This window comes from Malaclemys terrapin, chromosome 17, assembly GCF_027887155.1.
Source record: "Malaclemys terrapin pileata isolate rMalTer1 chromosome 17, rMalTer1.hap1, whole genome shotgun sequence".
Lineage (NCBI taxonomy): Eukaryota > Metazoa > Chordata > Testudines > Emydidae > Malaclemys > Malaclemys terrapin.
The window spans coordinates 3,112,245-3,140,195 of record NC_071521.1 but is presented as its reverse complement, the minus strand read 5'-3'; the positions used below and the strand labels follow the sequence as shown (position 1 = coordinate 3,140,195).

The 27,951-nt window shown below is 39.7% G+C and overlaps 1 protein-coding gene across 4 annotated transcripts in view; it reads left to right on the top strand.

Moving 5' to 3' along the window:
• The window catches only part of NEK6 (NIMA related kinase 6), a 110,089-nt gene that overhangs the window by 16,832 nt on the left and 65,306 nt on the right, over window positions 1–27,951 (top strand). For 2 of the 4 annotated variants that reach the window (XM_054007396.1, XM_054007393.1), the window contains exons 2-3: window positions 12,414–12,485; window positions 27,449–27,570. In XM_054007396.1, the coding sequence (XP_053863371.1) occupies window positions 27,478–27,570 (93 nt within the window). In that variant the 5' untranslated portion in view covers window positions 12,414–12,485; window positions 27,449–27,477. Of the gene's footprint in view, window positions 1–11,405; window positions 11,472–12,413; window positions 12,486–27,448; window positions 27,571–27,951 lie in introns of those variants that run through there. The other 2 variants (XM_054007395.1, XM_054007394.1) reach the window with 2 other exon arrangements.

The following is a 27,951-nucleotide window of genomic DNA, read 5'->3' as shown; positions in this document are numbered from 1 at the left end:
CAAAAGCTTATGCTCTAATAAATTTGTTAGTCTCTAAGGTGCCACAAGTACTCCTGTTCTTTTTGCGGATACAGACTAATACGGCTGCTACTCTGAAATAAACTTAGAAAATATGAGAGAGATTGGTCAGGAATTATTAGACATTCATTGATTAGATAATGACCAGTAAACATTTGGTGACTAAATAAGTTGACTTTAAATTAGTTGTTTATATCAGTTTTATTTTAAAGTGGTTTGATTTGTTCCCCAGCTGTCACTATTCTTTAATTTTATCTTTGTCATCTTAGCACTTAGGCTATGTATGAACCTGATTTTAAGTTGGGTTCATGTTTGTGACATGTTACTGGGTCAGTTTTCCCATTCATTCCTATGGTAGCTGTGCATACTTTTTCCATTAGGGCTAATGGGGGATGGATGCTTAAAACCTTCATGTTTTTGAAGAAAGAATACAACTTGTCAGTGGTAGAATCTGTCTCTCTATAAAATTCTTTCTCTTGATAAGTGGTGTTGCTTTACTCAGGCATTTCACAGCTGTTAGCATGATTTGCAATGAGTACAGAGTTTTTAAATAAGGTAAATATTTAGGGCCTCTTTTGAAACAAACTGGTTGTTGTATTTATGCAAATGTGTAATAGCACGCAGCTGCCTGAAAATGGTGATGGATTGGTCCATGGTGTAATTTCTCAGGTGTGTTCAGGAGTATTATTGACAGAGATTGATAATGTCAAGAAGGTTATTGGAAAATTAACTTTCACTCAGTTGTCAGGGGAGAAGGTAGCTCAGTTTCTGATGTAATATGGCCATACAGGTAGTTACTGCAGAGAAGTGGCTGAACGTGGGTCATCTTGGAGGTATAAGATCTGCAGCATTTGTAAGAGAAGGGACAAATGGCAGTGGGAATGTATAGCTATTGCCCTGGTGAGTAAAAACTCATTTTTCTGGATCCCTAAAATAATAAATATGTACCCCATGCTACAGAAAGTAGCAGTGATCTGAGATCAGTGCTTGTGTCTAGGCACAACTATCTTGGCAGTCAAAGGAGGTTGGGAAGGAAATGCCAGGGGTAGACAGGGTAGTCAAATCTTTTTGTTTGCCTGCCTTCCCCCCCCCCCCCCCCCCCCCCGCAAAAATCAACATACGGGCATTACTGACTGACTCCACAGATAGTACGTAGCTTTGTGCTACTGTATTGAGAACATTTGTATTAGAATAATGCATAATTGTTGCATGTAGGGCAGAACATAACACAATATGCTGTTTGTCTGTTATGCAGGCACATTTATTTATAATTTTCTTTAAAGGTTGATGATTCTCAGTTTCTTTGCAGAACATTATGTGCAGACCTTTCTGTAGAAAAATTTGACTTGATTAAAAAAAGACAGTCTTGTGAATCCTGAAGGAATTTGGGCATTTAGCCCAGGCAGGGGAGAGTCCCCTTCTCTGCAAGAACTTAAAGTTAACCCTAGTCATCAGTAGAAGTAGTAATAAAAGCCACTGTGCAGACTGCAGAAGGATCACCTTATAGTCTCTCTCTAAAAAGTATCAGTGTGTGACCTTATTCTTTGAGAATAACTTTTCCATATGGGCAAGGAATTGTATTTACTTTAAGGCAACCTTATCGTTCAAAGTGAAACACAACTGTTAATATAAAGTTAGCAAGAACCGTAATTAAAAACTGGTGCTGTCAGTTCCAGATGTGATGAGATGCTTTTGCAGAATATATAGGAAAATCGATTAACAATGATTTTATTCAGGAGATAGAATACATTTATAAATTAGTATACTCTTATTGACATATATTCTCAGGAAAAAAATGTCTCTAATTAGGTTTTTTTTATTTAAGGAGAAAAAAGTTTAATCTTTTTACACAGGCAAAAGTTTCTGCTTCCGTTTGGCTATTAGTTGCAGGATCCAGATGCTGCGAAAGCTATTCTTGCAATGTTAGCATCTGGCTGCTTTGCAAGTTTTGCATATGCTTTTATGAGGTGGTTTTGAAGTTGCCTTTGGATTTGAATCACGTGATTCTTCAGACTGTCTGACTTGCATAATTCTCAACATCATTTCCTCTTACTTTTGATTATGAGAAATGTAAATACTTCAAGCTATTCTGGCTTATTTGAAGTTAAGTGCAAATATGTTTTCTATTCCTGCCCTTAGCCTTTGGCAGAGTCCCTCTGCAGCAGGACAGGTACCCTGGCTCCTGGTTTCTCATCCCTTAGAATATTCATGTTATGGGGCCACAAACTGAGTCCATGGGCATAGTGATTAGATCAGGGAACTAAGAGTCAGGACTTCTCGGCTGTCTGCCCGTCTATGACATTGACTCACTGCATGAGCTGTGGTACTTCTTTGTGCCTGAACACATCTGAGAAATTACAACAGTATTTCATAGGTGTGCTGTGAGGATTGCTTAATGTTTGTAAAGGGCTCTGAAATGGTTCATTTCAAAGGGGCTACACCCAGGCAAAAAAGGTATTGTTTATTAACACTAGACTTTTTTTTAGGAAGATGTCGTAGGGTTTAGTATTAATACTATTGTATTTATTGATATCAGCTGAGACATTTCATCTTAACAGTTCCTAGATTAAAGTTTTGGGAGAGCAGAGGTAGAAATTGATGGAAGGTCCTCCTGTACACTGGAGCTGACTGCTCTTGTTGATTCTCTAGAGTCTGTGTTTGACCTGGGGAAGGTATATGAGGCCCATCTGTTTGCTGAGGCTTTTGCTTGAGAGTGCTAGTTGTATTTGGGTAAATGGTTAGGGATGTTGTGCTCTTTATGGTGGTAAACTGTAATTCTGGGGGTTAGTTTAGATACTGCACCTTTCATGGCAGTACGTGGCTAATACTGATTTCAGTTTTGTTTTAATGATATTAAGGTGTCTAGCAGCCTATGCAACAAGGGCATGTTATATAAATAACATGTTTACAGCCTATATTTAATTCTTCTGTTAATCAGAAATGCACAAATTCTGAGAATGGTAACAGAAATGTGCTTATATAACTTGGCTTCAGGCTTGAAAGCTTTATTCTATTATAAATTAAAAGGTAAGCATGTTGTTGCATGCTTGGTAACCAAGACAATAAAATTCCAGATAGTTTTAATATGGGTGTATATTAGTTACAGTAGTAGCATGGGGTGTCTCCTGCTGCTGTTTCAAAGAATGTGAACATTTGTATAGTGGATATCTATATGGAGTTCAAGGTTGCACAGAAAAGCACTTGAAAGGCCCTGTTGTCTCAATTTATCTGTAATATATAGGTCCTTTAATTTAAAAAAAAAAAAAAAAAAAAAAAAAAGGGCAAAGCAAGCTGTTTTGTAAAGTTGCCTGTGGATGATGTATTATGTTTACAATATTAAATCTCTTTCAGAGGAACTGATGTCATTTTAAATGCACTTGATGGCTACCCATGCTCACTGAATTTTAAATGTGCATATATCTATGTATCTACATGTCTTAAATATACATATACCCATTTGCGTGTGTGTGTCTGAGAACAGAATAAGAGGTAAGAATAGTATAGTTAGCCTGATGTGAAGGCACATTGATCTCTTGTCACATTGATTATGCAGTCATAACTATAAATCACTAAGTGCTCTTGGCACTGATCCTAGGATTCTTTAATGGGAGCCACGTGAAACAATCTTGTAATGAATGGTGTAAGCTACATTTAAAAACCATATTCAGGAGACTCTTTAAAAACAGTTATATCTTATTTCAGTTGGGCCCAAGTGCTAAGGAACTCATTTTGCAAGTGATTGAATTTTTTTTTTTAAAAAAGCATAAACACTTCCAAATCCAAACCTTCCTCCAAATCCATATTGTAAATGGCAATGGGGTAGGTGACCTACAAAAGAAAACGATGTTTTATAAGTCTTCTAGAGAAAAATAAGGGGAGCAAAAGGAAAGCGGTATAGGACAAAATACAGATCACTCTGCCTGAGGAATAGCCTAAATTAGCTTGAGTTAAAACTTTCACATGTGGTGAAGAAGGGTGTGTGTGTTTGAGAGGAGAATAAGGACTAAAATACCAGGGGATATTTATTAGTAGAAACAACAGGCCCATTAATAAACAGAAATTAATAAGGATTCAGATATGGCAGAGATATTAAGCATCTTTTGTTGGAGTTAGCCAACAAACTTTTCCAACTACTGATAACTCTTCTTGAAAAGTCATAGTGGGCTGGTTTGGTACTGGAAGAGTGAAGAAAAGTAAACTGTATGACCAGTCTTCAAAAGAGAAAATGATCTGTTGCTGAAGCAATTGTAAGCAAAGGGTGATAATAAAGATCTGTATATTAGATTGTTGGGAGAGGTATAGGCGTGTATTGAAAGAATCAGTGCTGTATCCCACTTTGAACAAATGCAAGCTAATGTATATATGGGAAAAAGTAATCTGTAGCATAGATGTTCAATGGAAGGAAAAATCTGCATGCTGAAAAGAGTGATAATGGACTGTGAAATAGACATGAGTGAGTAATGAGATGGATAAATTCAAAGCAGAATTCGGTTGCATATTCCAAAGCATTCTGCCATGGAGGTGAGTGGCAATAGTTCCTCCCTTTCTGGCTCAGGTATGACTGCGTCTAAAAAACAGCATTTGGCCATGGGCATTTCATTACCAAAAGATGTGAAGATTCAGAGAGAAGCAACAGAAAATAAGGGGGCTGGAGAAACAGACTTATTTCTGACGCATAAAAAGTGGCCTTTACATTGTCCCTGGCTGCTTATACAACACTTAAATAGAGACTGAGACTTGTTGGCGAATGTTAATGACCATTACAATACTGTCACCCAAGTAAATTTAAAAAAAAAAAAAAGTATCAGAATCAATCCCCCAGGCGGATGGCTCGGAGAAGTGATGGACCTTAATCTGTGACTATGAACTGGACAGCGGGGTCTTGGGCTCTGTTGGGCCAATAAGAGGAAAAAAAATCCAAAGGTAGGGGCCGTCCACTGACTATGTCCCGGCTCCAGGCCCCGTATGTTTAAATCTAAGGATTTTCAGCAAGTGTTTGCAAGCTGACTCACTCTGCTGTGGCGGCACGTATTGTAAGGAATGAGATGGCCTCTGGGGTAGGAAAGATTAAAATGTACAAAACATTAAGAAAGCTAAATATACATAGCTTGATGGACATAAGTTTACAAATATTTGAATGATGTCATGAGGATGCTTTCCTTCCATTGTTTGTATCGTTTTCTTAATTGGTAAAATGAAGATGATGATAGTTATGTAACTACTACACAGGAGAGTGCTGAGGACTGGCAAGTTAAGTTTGTAAAATGTTTTGGATCTGAAGTACTTTTATTATTATTATTTTTAAAACGTGGTACTTGGTTTTTCCATAGTTCAAACAGTGATAAATAATGGAGAAAACGATGACAAACCATGCTATTTTTTAGAAGCAAGTTGGGTTTCTTGGGGAGTTCTTCCAGCTACTACAATGTAGGCTGTTCAGTAGTATTTCTGTTGAAAGATTAATCTCAGTGACTAATGTAAACCTTGAGCTGGGGGTGAAGAAGGATTTGAAACAAAGTGGGAAGTTTGCCGCAAATATTTAAATATTGGCAAGTAACATTAGTTCTATTGACATCTGTAGTGAGTGGCTCTGAATAGCTGTAAGGGCAGCGCTTCAACGTGGCTTGCGTGGTTGTGGCTCTCCCAGCGCTCTAAAAACACCACCTCCCCAGGTGCACAGTCTCCACTGGCGCTTTACAGCACTGAAACTTGCTACGCTCAGGGGGTGTTTTTTCACACCCCTGTGCGAGAGTCTTGCAGCGCTGTAAATTGCCAGTGTAGACAAGTCTTAAGTTTGTTGACTTAATGTCATTTTCCCCTAAGTATGGAACAGTGAATTACAATGGCTGTCACCATTTGTTTAATGAATATCCATTTTTGACATAACAATATGAAAAAAGCTCCAGGGTTTTCAGTTCTTTAACGAAAGTGTTCTCAGTTAATGAATTTTGATATCTTCAAGGAAACAGTGCTCAGCACTCTAGCTGATGCAACTAGTAAAAACTACACAAAGTCTTAACACAACCTCATCTGCACCTGCTTTCAGGATAAATTATTCTAACATTCAGAAAATGGGATGTGTGTGACTAAAATACTAAAAAGACTTCAGTTCTTTGCTTCCAGTTAAGGGTCTGTCAGCTTTTCCATTATAAATCTTCTCTTTTTTTTTTTTTTTTTAGGGGTTTATAACTTGCATGTAAAATTTTTGCTGAGGGCTGAGACTTGGCTTCTGCATTTCAGCCTGGCAGCAGATATTTACATATTCATTATTTTTCAGATAGAAGAAAATTAAAGAAATATTTTTTTTCATTTAAATATTTCACCTTGCGATGTACATATGTAACTCTCATTAGAGGTAGTTACTTATTTAAGTGAGACTCCGCTTGGAACAGTAAAGACTTAAAAACAAACAAACAAACAAAAAAAAACTTGACTAAGATCCCTTTCTGCGCTTGTATAAATCTAAGGAAAGACTGAATTAAAAAAAAAATTGCAGTGGATTAATTGATAGCTTTTGGGATTTAAAAATATGGCCCAGAAATTTTGAAAAGAAACTTGCTTTCAGTCAGGAACTGTGTTTCATAAGACATGTCACTACCAAACAATTACATGTTATAAAGACTGAATGAAAGCCTTGTTACTCTGGAGCAATGGTTCTCAACCAGGGGTCCAGGGCGCCCTGGCGGGCTGCGAGCAGGTTTCAGGGATTCACCAAGCAGAGCCAGCACTGGACTTGGCTAGGGCTCAGGGCAGAAAGCCGAAGCCCCCCCGCATGAGGCTGAATCCCTGAGCCCCAAGCCCTGCCACCTGGAGCTGAAGCCCGAGGAACTTAGCTTCATGTGCCCCCTTGTGGCATGGGGCCACAGGCAGTTGTCCTGCTTGCTACCCCCTAACGCTATTCCTGGCTTTTATATGCAGAAAAACAGTTGTTGAGGCACAAGGGGGCGTGTGTGGAGTTTTTATAGGATGGTGGCGGGGGGCAGGGGGAAGCTCAGAAGGAAAAGGGTTGAGAATCCCTGCACTGGAACCATTTTGGTCTATTGGGTGAGTTCATCTGCTTTTCAGCCTTGTCACCACATATATTTACATTGACTATAATGATTGATGCCTTTTTTTGTTGGTTATTGGCTTCAGAATACACACTTTAAAAACTTCTTCAACTTGAGAGATTGAGACAGTTAAATTTGCCATTCTAGTTCTTTAGAGCTTGTGCCTTTGGGGAATAATAAAACTCAATTAGACAATATATTAGCTGTAAATTTTAGGAACTGTATCCATGAACTAAGGGCATGGCTACTCTTGCAGATGTCGAGCGCTGTGAGTTAGACCCGCCTTCGGAGAGCGCAGTAGGGAAAGCGCTGCAGTCTGTCCACACTGACAGCTGCTTGCGCACTAGTGTAGCCACATTTGTGGCACTTGCAGCGGCATTGGGAGTGGTGCATTATGGGCAGCTATCCCAGCATGCAAGTGACTGCAGCGTGCTTTTCAAATGGTGGGGTGGGGCGGAGTGTGTTGTGTGTATGGGGGTGGGCAGAGAGTGGGGTTTTGGGGGCTGAGAGCATGTCAGGATGCTATCTTGTAAGTTCAGACAGCAGCAGGCTCCCCCCTCTCTCGCCTGCCTCTCTCTCTCTCTCTCTCTCTCTCACATACAGCATTCCACAGTAATCTGTCTCGGAGCACATAAGCAGCTGGCTGTCAGAAACGGAGCTTTCAAATGGCATATCCGCATTCCTACAGCAAGTTCAAAACAATGAGAAGAGTGGCCACTTGACTTAAGGGGATTATGTGACGTTTCCAGAGGCCGATCAGAGTGCAGTAATGCAACACCTCGTCCACACTGGTGCTGCGGCGCTCCAGCAGGGGCGCAGCAAACGTTATTCCACTCACCGAGGTGGAGTACCAGCAGCGCTGTAGCCCCGGAGTCAGAGCGCTCTGTGTCTTGCCAGTGTGGACAGGTAGTGAGCTAGGGCGCCTAGGGCTCCTTTATTGCGCTGTAATTCACAAGTGTAGCCAAGCCCTAAGATCACCATGACACAATACTAACAGGCATATTGTAGGGAGACCCCAATAGCCTTTACACAATCTTCATACTGGTTAATAATGTATCTCCTTGGGTTTTGCAGGTGTGCGTTATTCATGTTGAGTTGTGTTTTGGAAAGTACTGTATAACTTCCTCTGACATTGTTTTAGGTTGGGTTATTGCTATACCAGCAAGCCCCGTAGTGTAGATGCAGCCTACACCAATAGAAGGGTTTTTTCTGTTGGTGTAGGAACACCACCTGCCTGAACAATGTTAGCTATGTCAACGGAACCACTCTTCCGTTAACATAGTTGGGTCTATGCTGGGGGTTATGTTGGTATAGCTCTATCACGGGTGTAGTTTTTCATAACTCTGGTCAGCATAACCATGCCAGCATAACCTTCAAGTGTAGACCAAGCCCTAGATTTTCAAACTCTCAATTGATATGTGTGAGCTTCATGTTTGACAGTTTTTGCCTTGAATTCCCATGTCACTTTTTTCTAGCTGTTAGTAAGAAAAAATGCATAGTCCCTGCTCTGAAGAGTTTATATTCTTTCTAATCCGTTTCTCATCACTGTGGTATAAAATCCACCTTTACATATGTGGTCTGATCTTAGTCTCTTTATGCAAAATGTTTGCTAAATTGTATTTTCTTACTAATTTCTTGCAGAATTCTCTCCTATCTAATGCATTTCAGTAGCATGTCTCAAGTTTTCTCCTTCAACGTCCCTATTAATAGTGCTTTAGTTTTGGCAGGTGTGTATTAAACGTTAACACTCTTTTTTTTGGATGTTAAACTGCTATTTACTTATGGTAATTTCTAGTCATTTTAAGGTGACTGTCAAGAGAGAGATGAACTGAGGAGGAAAAATTTGTCAGGGATTTACAGTAAATACTCTCTGCTTTTGGAAATGCTGTCAGAAGTTTGTTTAGGTTCAAGTGAATTTTTGTAATGTGCCAGACAGAATCAGTCTGTTATAATGAACTGGTCGTGTACTTCCACCAACAGAAAGGGAGGGTGAGAAACCAAAGCCTGCTCAGGATTTCCTATCCCCTTGTAATACAGAAGGGGGGGGAGTATGCTGTTTAACCTAGCCTGTAATTAGGTTCTACATGGAAGCATATATTACTGTGCTTGTGTTGCCAAAGCACTTCAGTATGATAGATGAGATTTAAAGGTTGATCTGACTAAATTGCAATGAGAATACTAACGACAAAAATATTTCTGTTGTGAAATATTCCTACCAGACATCGTGGCTGTGGCATAAATGCTGTAAGATAATGGACAATAAAAGTCACTCGAAAATAATACTCTCCTAGGATTGGACTGCTTTCTCCACCGCACGTTCACTGAACCAGGGAGATAATGTAATCATAAGCCTAGACTATCATTTAAAAATATAGGTAATCTCATATAACATCTTGACAGATTTATTTTATGAGCAAGCCAGAGAGAGAACATTATTGGTCAGCAGAGAGGAAGAAAGTATTATCATTGTGGTAGTGGTTACTTTGTAAAATAGTTTGCATCACTTCACTCTTTCAGGAAGCCTACTATAAATGACACAGCACTCACTAGAGATTGGGAACCCTGGCTCCCGTCTGTAAAACGTTTGATTTGTATGTCAGTCATTGACCGAAGAGCCTGTTCATCAGATACATGATATTAGAGCTTTTATTCACAATGAACTGTTGGATCCCTCTGTGAAAGCCACAGGATGAGTGGGCAGGGGTTTGATAGGGCACCCACTTGAATGCGGACGAATCATGCACGGGTATCTGGAAGGATGTGTGTGATGGGTTGTGCCACCTGATGTACGAGAATCGCACTGAGCCCGCCCGTTCCACCAGCCTGGGCTCCCTCACCCGGTCCTTCTGTGCCAGGCCCTCAAGCCTCCTCTAGCACGCACACACTGGTAGGGACACGCTCAGCTGCAGAAAGACACAGACACTGAAATCAGCTCTGCCATATTTATATCATAGCAATATCTCTATGAAGAATATGGGACTTAGGGTCATAGTGTGAATCTTGATTGCTTATTTTGTTGCACTAGCTATTTTCATCCAAACATAGTTCTTTTCCCCCATTCAGCCCCCCAGGAATTGAGGGTGGGGAAGAAACATAGAGGGATATAGTAATCTGGAGAAAAAGTACATATGTGAGTGTATAGTCTATACACAGTATTAATATATTTTGTATTGCTATACCACCCTGTATTTGATGATCTCAAACCACATGGCAGATGCAAAAGGCCACTTGGAACTTCTGTAAGGCAGGTCACTACTACCCTCATTTTACAGATGGGAATACTGAGACTCCATGGCCTTGTGGAAGTCACTTAGCTTCTGGGCTTCATTTTTCCCATCACCTCCAGTGTCAGAGTGCAAAGCCCTACTGTTTGTTTGTGGCAATGCTAAGGAAAGCAGTAGTGTATGTGGCTCATCTAATCTTTATAGGAGCATCCACCTCAACGGCCCTAATGATTAACAAAAGGCTTGTTATGCAGGGCCAGATGAGGACGCTTTCTTTCTGTGGGACAGATGGGCACTACTACTCTGTGTAGTGTAATCCTTTCTTTGTCTCTTACCTATTAGGTCAGCTAACAATGGTTCATCTGTGGACATTTGGGTTTGCTGACACTCAGTAGTGTTGCGGGCAGCAAAAAGGACTGAATGCCAGCCATATGGCAAGCAGCTGGGTATGCCTGGTAATAAGATGGAGGTGTGCTGGCACAGGAAACAGGCATGTGTTGGGCGCAACTACTACTGCTTCACTATCGCCTTGGGAGGTTTTCGGCGGCAGTCATACGGAGTATTCATCTGGGAGAGGATAATTTGGCTTCTGGTTGAGTTTTAGGCATCCAAAGGCACATGCTAATACCTGATTAAGCTGGCCGCAGCAGTTGCCAAGGCTGGTTTGGAGAGGAGCTGCACCTTGGGCATTAGGTGCATAAGAATCTGAACGCTGATGAGGTTCTGTTCCTTAATGTACATCTTGTAACTAATGATCTTGGGCTCCAGTACCAAGCACCCTGGGCTCTTCCGCCCTATGAAAGGCACCTGTCAGATACCTGCAGGGGATCATGGAAGCTTTTTTTTTGGTCTGAGTGGAATATTTGAGTCAAAGGAGAAGAGCAAGAGGTAGATCTGTTTGGGAGATATAGTCCTGTAGAGGAGCTCCCAGGAGAACGTGAGCTTGTTGTACACTTGTGGAATGTGGGGCCCCTTCAGGTTAGGGGGTTCGTTTAACTTTAAATGAGGATAGGTGGTGAATTGGGATCTTGATTGACAGGTTGCTTTGGCTTGGGCAGATGGTAGTGGAGCTGACTGAAGACTAAGGGTACGTCTATACTTACCCGCTGGTTCGGCGGCAAGCAATCGATCTTCTGGGTGGAGTTGACGGGGGAGCCTGCCTGCCGCGTGTGGAGCCGCGGTAAGTACCTTTAAGTTCGGACTAAGATACTTTGACGTTGTTCACGTAGCTGAAGTTGCGTATCTTAGTTCGAACTGGGGGCTTAGTGTGGACCAGCCCTAAGTTTCAGGAATAGTGTCACTGCACGAAATGTAAGTCAGCAGAATTTGGTTCTAGATCTGTGCACTTCTAGCTATAAAAACTTTGGGTTTGTGTGGTTACAGTTCTTTATGCTCTTATGCTGATGATTTTTAATTGTTATTAATTTTACTTTGTTCATTTCACAAGTGTTAGTAAAGATGCAGCTGAGGTAGCAGATAAATTCATTTATTTCCAATCTAAGTCAAAGCCTGTTTTTCTTGTTTGTTCTTGTGTACGTTGTTTCTGGCTTTGTAAAAATTCCATTTTGCATGTGAATAGTGCTACAATATATAAATGAATAGATTGTAGTAGTAATAACTGTACTTCAGAATGACGACAGTGGGTGCTAGGATTTTTAGAGACTAGGACAGCAGTTATTTTCATAATTGTTTGATAGGGGAATTTCTTTTGTGGGTGAGTATGTTTGGAGTGTGCTCTGGCATGTATTTTCCTTTCAGGTCATGCCACTCCTTCAAATACAGGGACAAATATTAGACAAACTTATTCTAGTATGTGCGCTGAGAGAGGACCAGATTCCACATCATTTGAGGTTTGGGTGGATCACTGTATTTGTGATGTGTTCCTAAAGTAGTGGTGATGTGTGCACGCATGCACACATGTCAAAGGACAGTGAGTTGAAAGTTTGGTATCCTATATGTTTTCAGAGTGCTGTCTTCCTAGCTTTTGAGTTTATAACTTCAGATCTGTTGGTGGAAGGAAGGCAGCATTCTGCTGAGTTAATTGTTCTTTTCTGAAAATGTTTGTTTTTAAGTTGGGTTCAGCTCTGATTAACCATGTTTTATTTCCTTCCTTTGTTTCCAGTAAACTGTTTTCCCTACTGGTTCGGGTACAGGCCAACAATCCTGCACCAGTAACTCCACTGCAGATATTTAGGTAAGCAGCATATTCAGTCATACAAGACCTGCCAGTTTTTGTGTGGTTGTATGCTGTCCTGATGTCTGTCTTTTTTTTACAAAACTAAGTGCTTAATTGAGACAGTGTTGCTTCATTTATTTGTTATGTGCAGCTAAGTGCCAGCATTTTAATAACTGAAGCATGTCACTGGCTTGTTTGTTCATATGAGTTCTCCTCTTTGTTTTCAGTAAGAGAAGTTTGTTGCTTGATTTTTGTAGATTTGGTGGGAATGCAGAGAGAGCGTCCCACTTACCAGCCTGTGTCCGTTCTTGTGACATACCGAAGATTGCAAAACTGGCTGTGCTGTTTATATGCTAATGTTGCTTAATCATAATTTGCAAGTTTTCTTCTTTTGTGTGCAAAAGAGGCCAGGTTATACTGCTTTCATAAAATCTTACATACCATAAACCTGTGGAACTTGCTGCTCCAAGATATTGCTAAGACAAATGATTGTGAATTTCAAAATTGATTAGACATTTATGCAATTGGACAAGCACCTGCAATTATACTAGTCTGGGACAAAATTATACAGGTGAACAGTTGTGCTTCAGGCCATATGGGACCACTGGTTGAGGTAAAGAAGAAACTTCCCTTTGTGGCATTGTATTATACAATTAGTTTAGCACAGGGTTACTTTCTTTCCTCTGACACTTCTTTCATTGGCCACTGACTGAGGCACTGGCATGGATGGGTCATTTGGTCTATTCTGGCATGGCAGGAGGAGGAATACCTGACTGAACTGGTCACTTATTCTTTTCCTGTATGATAGTTCTTGTGTTTCTGAACCCTTCAAAAGAAGCATCCCCATCATTTTTCCCTTATAGGAAAAGTGCCAGTGCTAACTAATGACATCTTTATGCTTTATTGTTGTATGAAACTGACCAGGATTGGTATGCGGTATTGCTAGGTTCATTAGATTGGTTGGCCGTCAGCATCATTAAGAACTTACATGGTCACTTAGAATTTACCCCAAATACTGCAAGAATCAGAGCATGCCGTTAATAATTTTTACCCAGAATTCTCTTAAGTGCCATGCTTGAAAAAGCAGTGATGAAAGCTTTCCTCCCTACATTTCACTTTCTAGAAGCTGAGAAGATTAATATTCACTCTACAGTTACTCTGTGCTGCTTACAGGGAACGGAACCTCAACAATGACAATTCATACCTCACAGTAGAAAGGAACCATATGTCCAAACAGGAATTCTCAGAATAAATAATTGTCCAGAAGCAAAAATATTAATTTAAAACTTAATTTAAAAAAAAAATAAAGATTGAGAGCCTGATTCCAACAGCTGGCTAACACTGGCTACAGAGGATCCCATGAATGACATGCATACTTTTGGAGAAAGACTGCCTCTACGTATATTGATTTTTGTGGCATATGACCTACTTGGATCTTGTGCATTTGAAATATTTAATGTGAACATTTGTAATTGTCTCAAATAGAAATTCAGCATTGGTTACTTTTTGTAACTTACTCTTCTCAGAGGTGATTGTGGTAACTTCCCTTTTTCATCCAGTTTGGGGAATGTGTGGCACACCTCTGTGCTATTTTAAAAATATATCTGTTTGCACTTCCCCAGCTGCAAGGTCCAAACAAGAACAGTCTTAGCTTCCTAAGTACCTTGGAAGTAACAATGAGAGAGCCCATCTCTTGAGTAATGAAAGTGCAGGGCTGGGACAAAGCAGAATGGAACGCTGCCAGCGTGTAGGGAGAGCTCATTCCAAGGCCTCTTGACTTGTTTCCTACTCTTGTCTTTGGCTGTTAAGCAGATGAAGAATTCTTCAAATATTCTTCTGGAACTATGTTTTTATTACCAAATGGGAAAAGGAAGTGAGAAGGAATTGGGAGTCTGATTAAATGATTTTGAATTCTGTTTTTTTATTAATGTTCTCTACTGTTGGTTTTGTGTACCTTTCGTATTCTGCTTAAACAGGACTTGACTAGATTTTTTCTGTCTGATTTCTTTGATGCTGTATTGTGCCAATGATAATGTATTAAAAGTTGACTAGAAAGCACTGGGTAAAATGAGTTTGTTGATCTCTGTCCAGTTGTCAGTGGAATCATGTATTCAAACTCACCATCACAGTGCACTAATTTTTGCAGTCTTGTTGTATGTCTCAAGAGAGGACAAGGTCTGAATATGCCATGGAAATGAAATGCTCCTATTACCCCGGATATAGTTCCTGCAAGTTAGAATTGAGGCACACTCTTGAAATTTACAAATCTTGGGGAAGCTTGAATTGCTGTTGCAAAGCTGAGAATAAATAGAAAAATTTTAGTTTTCAGGTCTGTTAATCTAGTGTACATTTCTTTTGTGGTTCAGTTATAAACTGCTGTACAGCTTTGAATACAGGTGCTAGAGCTGGAACAGTTTTCTGGGTTATTTATCTTTGCAGGGATTAATTTAAAAAACACTCATTTTGGCAGGAGCACATTTGCTATGGAAATGTGAAAACTTAAAGGTGTATTTTACATTTTGGATGTCAGTGACTTAAGTATCCCTTTTAAGAAAACTACATGAATATACATACAATATAAATACATGATTGAAGATGGAGTGCATGCTCCATAAAATCAACATAATTATTCCTTCAGATTGAGTTTAGTCATATTTCAGAATGCTGTGCATCTACTGTGAGGGAATGGCGGCTATATTTTTGATGTATTGTGGAAAAAGTATCAGAGTATGTGTACACTGCAGTTGAAGGTGTGATTTGCAGCTCAGGTAGGCACACTTGCACTAGCTTTAATCTGGCTAGAACGCTAAAAATAGCAATGAAGATGAGGCAGCACAAGCTTCAGCGTGGGCCAGCAACATGACTGTACCCTGGGGATCAGGTAGGCATGTATGTCTGGTACTGAAGCCCATGCCACTGTGTCTTCACTGTGATTTTTAGTGTGCCAGCTAAATTAAAGCTAGCGAGAGTATGTCTATCTGAGCTGAGATCATTCAACTGCAGTGTAGATTTACCTTCCATCTGACAAATGTTTCCTTATTGTTAATAAACTGGGTAGTAATATTGGATCCAAGATCTAGCAGAATTCTGTTGTCCAGTGAAGGTCTTGGGTTTCTTGTAACTTAATTACCTTTCTTTGACCAATTTCTTTGGGTACAGATGGTGCCAAAATCCTCTTGATTGTTTACTTCCAACCTCAGTGGAACTTCTCTTCTTAAGATGTTGAATTTTAAAAAGTAAAGAGTCATTTAAAGTATTACGCTGTGTTGATTAACAGTGATATACTGACATCTTTGTGACTCTGGAGGTATAAAAAGGTTAAAATCAGGTGAAGATTCTTACAATGCAGCCTGCATTTATTTCCTGCTTGGTATAGGAAGAGTGCTGCTTGCAGACAACAACAGGTCCCTGCATGCAGCACCCATACTGATTTGTACAGCCAAAATATAAGGTGCAAGACTGTAATAGCCCATGGACTTGAGTAATTCTGAAAAGAACAGTTAAGAGTGAGAGACTAAATTTTGAAGTGCTCCCTTACATTAAATCTTGGAAAATCATTATCCTAGTGCTGTTTAAGGTTTTGTGGTAATTACCTCTTAGGAGTTGGTGGGATAGTCTGCCCCTTATTGTGCATGTAACAGAGCCCGACTAGTTCCAGATTTAAATAACAAAGGTTTAAAAATGTATTAATTATATACAAAGAAGTTAGAATGACTGACTTGAGGTATCAATTGGTAATTCAGTCTTCAATATACTCATTAGCTACAAATTAACCTTTACACATGTAGCTTTTTTTAATCCATAAATTTCACTTTAAAGAGATCGGGCAGGGAAACTTCAGCCCAGAATGTGAGCGTTTCAAACAACTTTTTTGACTTGTTTGTTAGAAAAGTATAAGCATCTGAAAATGGGGCTGGGAAGATGGGAGGTTGTAAGCAGTTTTGTAGCTTTAAGCTATAGCAGGCATTTCCAGTGTTCTCTACTACGTTGTATTCATGTTTAAAAGTGCAACTGGAATACTGGCTTTAGTTACCTTTTTGCTGTTTTCATTTAAAGAGTCAAAAAACTTGAAAAATATGCAACAGTTTCTTGTAGAGTTCTCTGCATACAATTCAGGAGCCTTTGCTGACATTAAAAAGTGCTTCTCCATTGTTAGCAGCAATCTGAAGGCCCTCTATCGGACCTCTTGCTGAGGATAAACTTGCCAGTCTACCTATAGTGTGAGTGTATGCCAGTAAGAGCCTGGAATAGCAGAACTTCGAGCAGGACACTCTGTCCCTTAGGTGTCAGCAGGATCAGAGTTGGTGTCATGTGAGAAGAGCCATATCTCTTTTCAAAACTGATTTTATTCTTACTCCTTTATTTGCGTGCAGCTACAGTACTTTAAGCAAACACTGGCCAAACCCTAGTACTCTGCCTAATAAACTCTTCTACATGCTTGTGGTAGCTATGCTATTCTCAGCTGTTCATTACTTTCCCATCGTCTAATCTCTCCTGGTAAGTGAACATACCTTGTGTTTCCTACAGCACTCGGAGAGTTATGGTTCTCTTAGAAATGCCTGAGTTTCATGTGATCTGCTGACTGGCTTGGCTTCTCAGATTTACAAATAACTTGATATCTTTTTGGACTTTACTCTGTTCCTAAGGCAGGCTAGGGTAGATGTGATGTAAGATCAGTGTTAGACTATGGATATGTATCAATGTTTGAGTATGGCAACTGGGACCTAATGCATTCCAGTATCTCCAATTTTTAAGTGTGAAACTTAATTGTCTTGGGTGGTAAGAGGCAAAAAGGGAATCTGTCAGTAAACTGTAGTCCATATCAGTATGTTCTCTGTGCATGTAGGATTTTTTATTATGCTTTCTTTTTAAATAAGAATCACTTATAAATCCTAATTATTTTAGGTCCCATGTTTTTAGAGAATTATAAATTTGACGGCTCTGACAGCAACACATAACACACAAATTACTTGGGGGTGTGTCTGAGAGTCCATATTTCTAGTGGATGGAGCACTGGACCAGGATTCAGGAGATCTGGGTTTTGTTCCCAGTTTGACCAGTGCCCATTGGGCCTCCTTGGGCAAGTCACCTTTCCCTCTCTGTGCCTTGATTTTCCCATCTTTAAAATGGGAATAATGACACTGACCTTTATAAAGGGCCTTGAGATCTACTGATGAAAAGTGCTATATAAGAAAGAGGTATTATTATTAAAAGGACTGTTTTTTTTTAAACCCACCATGATCTTCCTTATCTGTGTTACTAATAAACCTACAGATTATTAAAAATGAAAAAATGTTAACATCTAATGTTACTTTTTCTGACTCATGCTGATTCTTTGTTCTCCTCTCCTCTTGGACAATGAAAACAAACTGAAGTTCAAATTATGGTTTTTAAAACACTTTTATATTTAGACCAACCCAGAAGTGTTCAGCACTTTGTTTTTGGCAGGTACTGTACTATAGGGCTCTTACGATTCTTTGGTAGTGGGAACGTTTGTTTTATGATCTAGGTAGGGGCAGTTTGAACCAAAATGTTTGTCCAGGTGTGTGAGTGGATGAATGTTTGTCGCTTTTATAGCTTTCCTGGCTGGTAGATCAATACAACAGAAGCCTTGATGTTTTCCTCATGGAAGCCCCAACCTCTTTTCGTAATCAGATGGCCAGCACTGGGAAAACAGAAAAATGGTGTCAGGTTTCAGAATGAATCTGTAGCTTGTTCTGCTGCAATATGGAAAACTCAAAATTTGTTCCTGTGTTTTGTATGGCTAGTAGCATACATGTAGTATGGAAGTAGCATGATGATGTCTCTGAGGGATAGGGGGAATAACCTAAAACTTTGCGCTCAAATGATGAGTGTTGGTTCTGAGCATTGGAACTGGAAGTTTTTAAATCATTTGTTTAATTCTCAATTTCATATACCTAAAAAGAAAGTGGATATTTTTAAAATGTCACCATACATCCATGTGTTATGGTAGGTTGTGTTATACCCAACTAGCAAAATTCTGTCTGCTCTTAAGGCTCTTTAATGAATAGTACTGATAGAACAAAACACAACCTCCAATGCAAAATTTTTTCTGATGACTTGAGCTGTAGATGATCCCCCTCGTTTTCCAACTGTTGTAGTTTAAAGTAAAAGGAAGTCAGTGCCCAGATGCCCTTCGTGCATTAATACATAGCAAAGTTCCCTGTTTCGCTCAGTGCTTGCCAAGACTGCTGGAACAAAGGTTTCTGACAACATTCGTTTTGGACACTAGATGTTATCTTGTCACAGTTGTTATACTCTTGGAACAGTTATCAGACCAGCCACAAAGAGGTGACCCAATACTGGCACAGTACCTGAAACACAGATGGATGAATAACTGGGCATGTTATTTTACTAGCCGAAAACACTCTGTTCAAAGTCTTCTTGCATTTCCTGGGTCATTTAGTATTTAATGTGTAAATTCTGAAGAAATAGTTTGACGAGAAGCCTTGCTTTCAGGGCCAGAATCTGATACATCTACTTATATTGAGTAGTACTTCAATCCACACATACCCCTATTAACTATTCATGGGATTTTTTCATTTTGAATAAAGGTATCGGGATATGGTCCACATTCATTCCCTGCCTCTAGTCATTCTGACTATCTTGAATCTCTAAATATGATTCATTGTGACAGGATACATTTCACTGCTCCTCCTAGAAAGGCTATGGTGTATACCCACTTTTGTGCTTAAACAAAGATAACCTGGATCAGATATTCCTTTCCTTAAAGACATTTAATTTCCTTCAGCCCTTATTTCATTTACTAAGATGTTATGCAAGTTGTTTTCATGCTGCATGTGACGTGTGGAAATAGTATACCACGTCAGTGCCTCTGGCTCCTGTTTACATTGGATCTAGATGGTGCTTTCATATATACCAGAGATCCATTTGAGTAGGAATGAGGATCACTGTGTCCAACTAAGGGAGCAAACTGCTTCACACTGTTCAGGCAACAGAGGGATTTCACTTTTCCAGACAGAGTTGCTTTGATCTGACTTTGCGTTCTCAAAAAGTTATTGCACAAAGATTGGATTCCCAGCAGTTTACTTGTTAATTTGGCTGGTCTATAACATTCTCAGGGCTCTTTCATTCATGTCTTTTTCAGTCTTTTCCTTCCGAACACCCACAAACTTTTACTTAGGGTATGGCTACACTTGCAGTGTTTTTGCACTGTAAGTTTCACTGGTGATAGGGAACCGGTGAAAGAAAAGTGCTGGTTTGTGTACTCAATTCCTCAGGCATCGGAGAGTGTTTACACTAGCAGTCCTTCCATCACCGATGAGAGCAGCGCTCTAGGGCAGCTATCTCACAGTGCAGCTCTCTCGATTGGCCTTGTGGGAAGCCGGGGGTGAGTGGAAGGCATTCTGGGTCCCTGTTCAGTGCCCTGTGCTGCACTGCTTCATGTTCCGTGGTTTTAGCGCAAAAAAGGGACTTTTTGCGCTTTAAATGGCAAGTGTAGACATAGCCTTAGTCTTATTTGAAGTTGTAGAGGTATAAAAGTAATCCAGTCATACTTGAAACCACTTGATAATCCCCCACCCTTCTCTACAGATTTAAGATAAGCCCAGATGTGATGTCTTGAGGTGCAGGAATCTGAGTTGTGGTGTGGGTACTGGATTTCACTACTCCTTTCAGCAACCACATTACTGGCAGCTTAAATGCAAGTTAGATTTCCTTTTGTATTTTGACTCAGCACTTCAGGTTTATGACTGCAATACATTTTCAGTGCTAAAAAATGGGACACAATTTGTGTGGGATGAAGGGAAATTTTAGATTGAAAATGAGGGATAAGTGACAGTACGAATGAAATAAGAGATTGCAGGTTATTGGCTGCTGATAGAATAAGTTATCAGAAACTGCTCTGTTGGCAGCTGTTGTATACTCTTTCCCTCCTCCCCCCTTCAGTTCTGTAACTTCAGGAACCTCTACTGAGATGCTGTCTCTTGTAATTCCTGTAAGGGAAAAATGGAACAAATTTATCTGCAGTACTGTTCTTTTTTTCTCTTTGTTCCTTGGTCAGTGCGTTGGTGTCACCGTATTCTAACAGCAGCAGAGAGTCCTGTGGCACCTTATAGACGAACAGGCATATTGGAGCATGAGCATTCACCCACGAAAGCTCATGCTCCAATATGTCTGTTAGTCTATAAGGTGCCACAGGACTCTCTGCTGCTTTTACAGATCCAGACTAACACGGCTACCCCTCTGATACTTGTATTCTAACAGGTCTTCCACCTATTGCTTTCTCCAACACACCAACTTGTATGAAAAGAAAATTTTGGGGGGTGGTTGAATCTTAACCTTTCAGGTGACCGTAGGTCGTGGTGTAATGTCAGCCTTGGCATTTTGAGCCACTAACAGATGATGATCCTGAAGTCTTCCCTCAACCTATGTAATGTTTTAAATGGTGCCCACTCTGCAAACTGTATTGTTGGGGATGTAGAGCGCAGAGCTAACAGTCTGTATGCATAACAGCCACTGACCATTTTACTATTTCAAATGGCTTACAAAGTACAGGTTTTGTTTATGGAGTGTGATCGTAAGTTAGGCATGGTCTGACTGTTGAGAATTTGGATTTTATTTGTGTCACTGCAAATGAATTGGGCAAGTCACTTACATTCTTACTCCAATTTACCAATTTATTGAATGGGGATCATACTTAACTACCTTACTTACAAACTGTGCAAAATATTAATAAATGTTGGTAGCAGTAGGTAAAATAACTTGGGCTTGGCAGAATAATTTTTTAGCTTGTACAGCTCAGCTAAGTTTGTAAACCGCCCTCCTCATCCCCCCGCCGGAGAAATAAGGTTTATTCTGAGTTTACCAAGTGCATTGGAGTCCTTTTGAACACAAGTCATACTGGAAGTTTCAATTGTATTTTTGTGCTTGGAATATTTATTAATCTTTGTGGGAGAATCCAAGGAAGGCTAGATTCAACTTTCTTGGTAGAAGGAAAATTGGAAGATGATGACTAGAATTTAAGAAAAGCGAATATGATTTAAAATAATAAAAAACTAATATCTTACCGTTGCTTGTACTTTATCACATAGGCTTGAGCCTTTATTTTCAGTGTTCTGCTGGTCAAAATAAGGTTGGACAATTTTAAAAATCCTTCCAGACCCCTTGTATCGAAGTTAAACTGATTGCTCCATAATTCCTGGGGTCCTCTTTGTTCCCCTTTTAAAAGATAGGTACTGTGTTTGCCCTCCTCCAGTCTTCTGGGACCTCACCCAATCTCCACGAGTTTGCAAAGATGATTGCTAACAGTTCCAAGTTTTCTTCAGCCACTTCCTTAAGTACCCTAGGATGAATTTCATCAGACCCTGCCAACTTGAATGCATCTAACTTATTAAATATTTGTTAACCTGTTCTTTCTGTATTTTGGCCTGCATTCCTTCCTCCTAATTGTGCTGAGTATCTGGTTACAATTAACCTTTTTAGTGAAGACTGAAGCAATACCTCACTTTTCTTGATCCCATCAGTTATTAGCTCTCGTTTCCCAGTAAGGAGAGGTCCTATGCTTTCCTTTGTTTCTCATGCTCCTAAGAACTTCTTATTGCCTTTATGCCCTTTCTAGGTGTAACTCATTGTGTGCATTAGGCTTTCTGATTTTTCACTACATGCTTATGCTATTCTTTTGTAATCCTCCTTAGAAATTCATCCATGTTTCCACTCTTTATAGGATTCCTTTTTGATTTTCAGGTAAAGAGCTCCTGATGGAGCCATATTGGCCTCTTACTATTCTTCCTGTCTTTCCTTTGCATTGGGTTAGTTTGCAGTTGACTTTAATATTGTGTCCTTGAGAAACTGCTAGCTGTCTGAAATTTTTTCCCTTAGATTTTCTTCCCCGTGGACCTTATCTTGTTAAAGTCTGCTTTTTTGAAGACCATTCTCCTTATTCTGCTACTCACTCCTTCGTCTCCTTAAAATCACGAAATCTATCATTTCGTGATCACTTTCACTCAATTTGTCTTCAGCTGCAGATTTGCAAGCAGTCCTCTCTGTACTCACTGGAAAGTTTGTGTCAAATGCCAGGGAAATTAAAGTCGCACATTACTACCAGGTCTTATGCTTTGGATATTTCTGTTGTTTGTTCTAGAACTGCCTCCTCCACCTCCTCTTCCTGATTTGGTGGTCTATAGTAGACCCCTATCATGACATCACCCCTATTTTTTACCACTTTTATCTTTACCCATAGACTTTCCACTGTTCTGCTCTCACCTCCTTCTAGACGTCAGAATGCATCACCGTCTCCCTTTTTATCCTGCCTGTTCTTCCTGAACAAGCTATACCCCTCTATACCAATATTCCAGGCATGAGACTTATTGCACCAAGTCTCATTGCCAATGAAGTCATAATTTAGCTTATGGTCTAATACTTCCAGTTCTTCCTCGTATTACTTGCAGGTAAGTGGAAGTATGGCCTGAAGGAGAAGGCACTCATTTCACCAGGATGGTTACCCAGTTTTACACTTTATCACTAGAGGGAATGGTCAGATGGGGCCGGAGCCAGAATCTGCTGCTTAATCGCTGAGGTCTTATGAAATCAAAACCGAATGGTCCAAAAGAGCAACTTACTATTCTGTCTGCTAATTTATGAGAGAGACAAGGTGGGTGAGGTGATATCTTTTATTGGACCAACTTCTGTTGGTGAGAGACACAAGCTTTTGAGCTACACAGAGCTCTTCTTCGTGCCTAGGAAATGTACTCAGACCTGAAGAAGAGCTCTGTGTAAGCTTGAAACCATCTCTCTCTCACCAACAGAAGTTGGTCCAATAAAAGATATTACCTCACCCACCATGTCTCTCTAATATCCTGGGACCAACTCAGCTACAACAACACTGCTATATGGGAATCTTTGTGATGCGGCCCAACACTGTAGCATTTAATTTCAGAAAGGGGTACTACACAAAAATGAGGAGGTTAGTTAAACAGAAACTAAAGGATACAGCACCAAAAGTGAAATCTCTGCAAGCTGCGTGGAAACTTTTTAAAGACACCATAATAGAGGCTCAACTTAAATGTATACCTCAAATTAAAAAACATAGTAAGAAAACCAAAAAAGAGCCACAGTGGCTAAACAACAAAGTAGAAGAAGCAGTGAGAGGCCAAAAGGCATCCTTTAAAAGGTGGAAGTTAAATCCTAGTGAGGAAAATAGAAAGGTGCATAAATATTGGCAAATAAAGTGTAAAAATACGATTAGGAAGGTCAAAAAAGAATTTGAAGAACAGTTAGCCAAAGACTCAAAAAGTAATAGTTTTTTTTTTTTTTTTTTAAGTACATCAGAAGCAGGAAGCCTGCTAAACAACCACTGTGGCCACTGGATGATCAAGGTGCTAAAGGAGCACTCAAGGACGATAAGGCCATTGCGAAGAAACTAAAGAATTCTTGTCATTGGTTTTCATGGCTGAGGATGTGAGGGAGATTCCCAAACCTGAGCCACTCTTTTTAGGTGACAGATCTGAGGAACTGTCCCAGATTGAGGTATCATTAGAGGAGGTTTTGGAACAAATTGATAAATTAAACAGCAATAAGTCACCAGGACCAGATTCACCCAAGAGTTCTGAAAGAACTCAAATGTGAAATTACGGAACTACTAACTGTAGTCTGTAACCTATCATTTAAATCAGCTTCTGTACCGGATGACTGGAGGATAGCTAAGGTGATGCCAATTTTTAAAAAGGGCTCCAGAGGTGATCCCAGCAATTACAGGCGTGTAAGCCTGACTTCAGTACCGGGCAAACTGATTGAAACTATAATAAAGAACAATATTGTCAGACATATAGATGAACATAATTTGTTGAGGAAGAGTCAACATGGTTTTAGTAAAGGGAAATCATGCCTCACCAATCTACTAGAATTCTTTGAGGAGGTCAACAAGCATGTGGACCAGGGGGATCCAGTGGATATAGTGTCCTTAAATTTTCAGAGAGCTTTTGATAAGGTCCCTCACCAAAGGCTCTTTCGCAAAGTAAGCTGCCACGGGATGAGAGGGAAGGTGTTCTCATGGATCAGTAACTGGTTAAAAGATAGGAAACAAAGGGTAGGTATAAATGGTCAGGTTTCAGAATGGAGAGAGGTAAATAGTGGTGTTCCCCAGTGGTCTGTTCTGGGACCAGTCCTGTTCGACATATTCATAAATGATCTGGAAAAAGGGGTAAACAGTGAGGTTGGAAAATTTGCAGATGATACAAAATTACTAAAGATAGTTAAGACCCAGGCAGACTGCCAAGAGCTACAAAAGGATCTCTCAAAATTTGGTGACTGGGCAACAAAATGGCAGATTCCATTTATCAACATTAAATTTCGAGTAATGCACAGTGGAAAGCATAATCCCAACTATAAATATAAAATGACAGGGTCTAAATTAGCTGTCCCATTGAAGAAAGAGATCTTGGAGTCATTGTGGATAGTTCTCTGAAAACATCCACTCAATGTGCAGCAGCAGTCAAAAAAGCGAACAGAATGCTGGGAATAATTAAGAAAGGGATAGATAATAGGACAGAAAATATCATGTTACCATTATATAAATCCATGGTATGCCCACATCTTGAAAACTGTGTGCAGATGTGGTCGCCCCATCTCAAAAAAGATATACTGGAATTGGAAAAGGGCAACAAAAATGATTAGAGGTATGGAACTGCTTCCGTATGAGGAGAGATTAATAAGACTGGGACTTTTCAGCTTGGAAAAGAGATGGCTAAGGGGAGATATGATTGAAGTCTATAAAATCATGACTGGTGTAGAGAAGGAAGTGTTGTTTACTACTTCTCATAACACAAGAACTGGGGTCACCAAATGAAATTAATAGGCAGCAGGTTTAAAACAAACACAAGGAAGTATTTCTTCACACAACACACAGTCAACCTGTGGAACTCCTTGCCAGAGGATGTTGTGAAGGCCAAGACCATAACAGGGTTCAAAAAAGAACTAGATAAGTTCATGGAGATAGGTCCATCAATGGCTATTAGCCAGGATGGGCAGGAATGGTATCCCTAGCCTCTGTTTGCCAGAAGCTGGGAATGAGCAACAGGGGATGGATCACTTGATGATTACTTGTTCTGTTCATTCACTCCGGGGCACCTGGCACTGTCCACTGTCAGAAGACAGGATACTGGGCTAGATGGACCTTTGATCTAAACCAGTAGGGCCATTCTTATGTTCTTATACTTGAAGGTGACACTGGAAAAATTTTCTTGGAATTCTTTGACACTTCCAGAGTATCAGTAAATGTTATAAGTTATCTTCCTGATATGCTTGGAAAATAATTTTACTCCAAATGTAGCTGAAGCTTTAAAACCTAAAAGGTCTTCATTTTTGGCTCCATCAAATTCTTTTTCCATCAGATCAAAAATACAGCTCTTCTCCCTAAAGTAGTTAGTGAAGCTACTTGGAGCTCACACTTATGCAGATTTTTTTCCCTTTAAATCTTTCCTCTTCTCCATTCAGACAATCCCTGACATTGCAGCCTTCTTCTGTGCCGCTTGTTTGAGATTAACCCAAATCTTGCACTTGTCATGCTGCCAAAGATAAATTAAAATAAATAAAAACAGATAGTTGGCTTGTTCCTGCTTCCCAGCATCAGAAAAGGTTCTGAAGGGATAGTCTCTTAGAGGAGTAAAAAGGGATGCTTTGATCACTTGATCATTACCTGTTAGGTTCACTCCCTCTGGGGAACCTGGCATTGGCCACTGTCGTAGACAAGAAACTGGGCTAGATGACCTTTGGTCTGACCCAGTACGGCTGTTCTTATGATTTGGAAGAGGAACTGTCTGGTCAGGAAATGGGAGGTAGGGCTCAGAAAAACACCTGGGGTCCATTATTGCATCACTCTACATCTGCTAACCCTTGTTAAGGGCATCTGGAGGTTTGTACAGGCCATCATCAAGGTTATACATACCTCCAGAAAGAAAAAGAATTAAAAGCGCTTTAGATGGGGGATTTCACTTTTTTGTTTTATATAGATTCCACTGAATAGATATGGGTGGGATGGAGGACACCAACAAACCTATGCAGGCTCTGAATGTCGAAAGATATCAAAATACAGGCTCATTGGAGAACATTATTGGCTCACAATCAGTTTAATTCTGTATTTTTAAATTGACAAAAGTGCATGATTTGTTTGCAATTGATATGCCATCTGATTTAAAGAGTTACTAGACATGAGACCTATCGGATCTATAATTCCTCCCAGTGCAAGATAGTGTGCCAGGAAGAACAGTTAAATATGATATGAAATACTTTCTTGAAGAAAGAGTTTTCTTTTACTTGCTCTTATTAATTTTTTTTAGTTCCTTTCTTTTATCAGTGAAAAAAGTGCTAACCTTTCTTATAGTATTCTTTTCTGTATGTATAATTGCATTTAGGCCATGTAGCTTTATTGATGTCAGTGCCAGCTATTGCTGCAAAATTAATTTATATTTGAACTGGTGAAAGCAAGCTCTTTTATGGGTAACATAAAGATAGAACATACACACATTAGCTGTTGTTGATATTCTGCTCAGTGTGAAAGCTTTCATGGAAATCAATGATGGTTATGATATCATGAGGCTTCCTCCCTTGCTGTTGTCTGTGGAGATCAGAATGTGCTTGACCCACTGTTTTCTGCATACACAAGCTGAAAGGACTCTGAGTAGTGTATTTGTGACATGCTTAGACTCTGGAAAACCTAAAAGGTCTTCATTTTTGGCTCCATCAAATTCTTTTTCCGTCAGATCAAAAATACAGCTCTTCTCCCTAAAGAAGTTAATGAAGCTTAGGCTGTAGTGGAAGATGAAGGATTCTTGCTTCAAGAGTTCTGTGCATTGGAACATCCACTGGAGTGAAGGAGAGGAAAAGACTATCCTCTCTTTCTCTGTTTATGCACATACCCAGACAGACTCATATTGCAAATTCTTTCCACTTTCAATGTGTTGGATTGGTAACAGTGACATGGCTTTCTTTTTTTATTTCAACAGAATTCTAGGGCAAAGATTGGCATGTTACCATGGAAGGACAGCATAACCATCCACATCATCTAGGGGACCAGAACAACCCTCTCTGCAAAGTGCCAGGGCAGGAATATCAGCATGATCCTCAAGTAAGCACATTTGTCTCTTTAATCCCCCTTTTTTCTCCTTAAAGACCCCATGGAGTCCTTTTTTATAACTGTTTTTAAATGTTAAGATTAGTATAGTCTTTAAGGCATATCAATTTTTGGGCCAAACAGCTTGACAGTGTTGCTTCAAACCCATTTTTGATGATCAAAGGAGGAATGGGAAACATTTTCTATGGTATCTATAGCAAGTGTTTTGAAATTGGCTTATAAAAAGCTTATACTGATAGAATGCTGACTTTCTGTGTTGCTGCGATTCTTTAAAGGGAGGCCAAAGAAAAGAAGCTGTTTGAATTTTAATGATAAATATATTCTTTATTTATCTACTGGAATATTTTAATAGTGAATATTTTAATGATAATTACC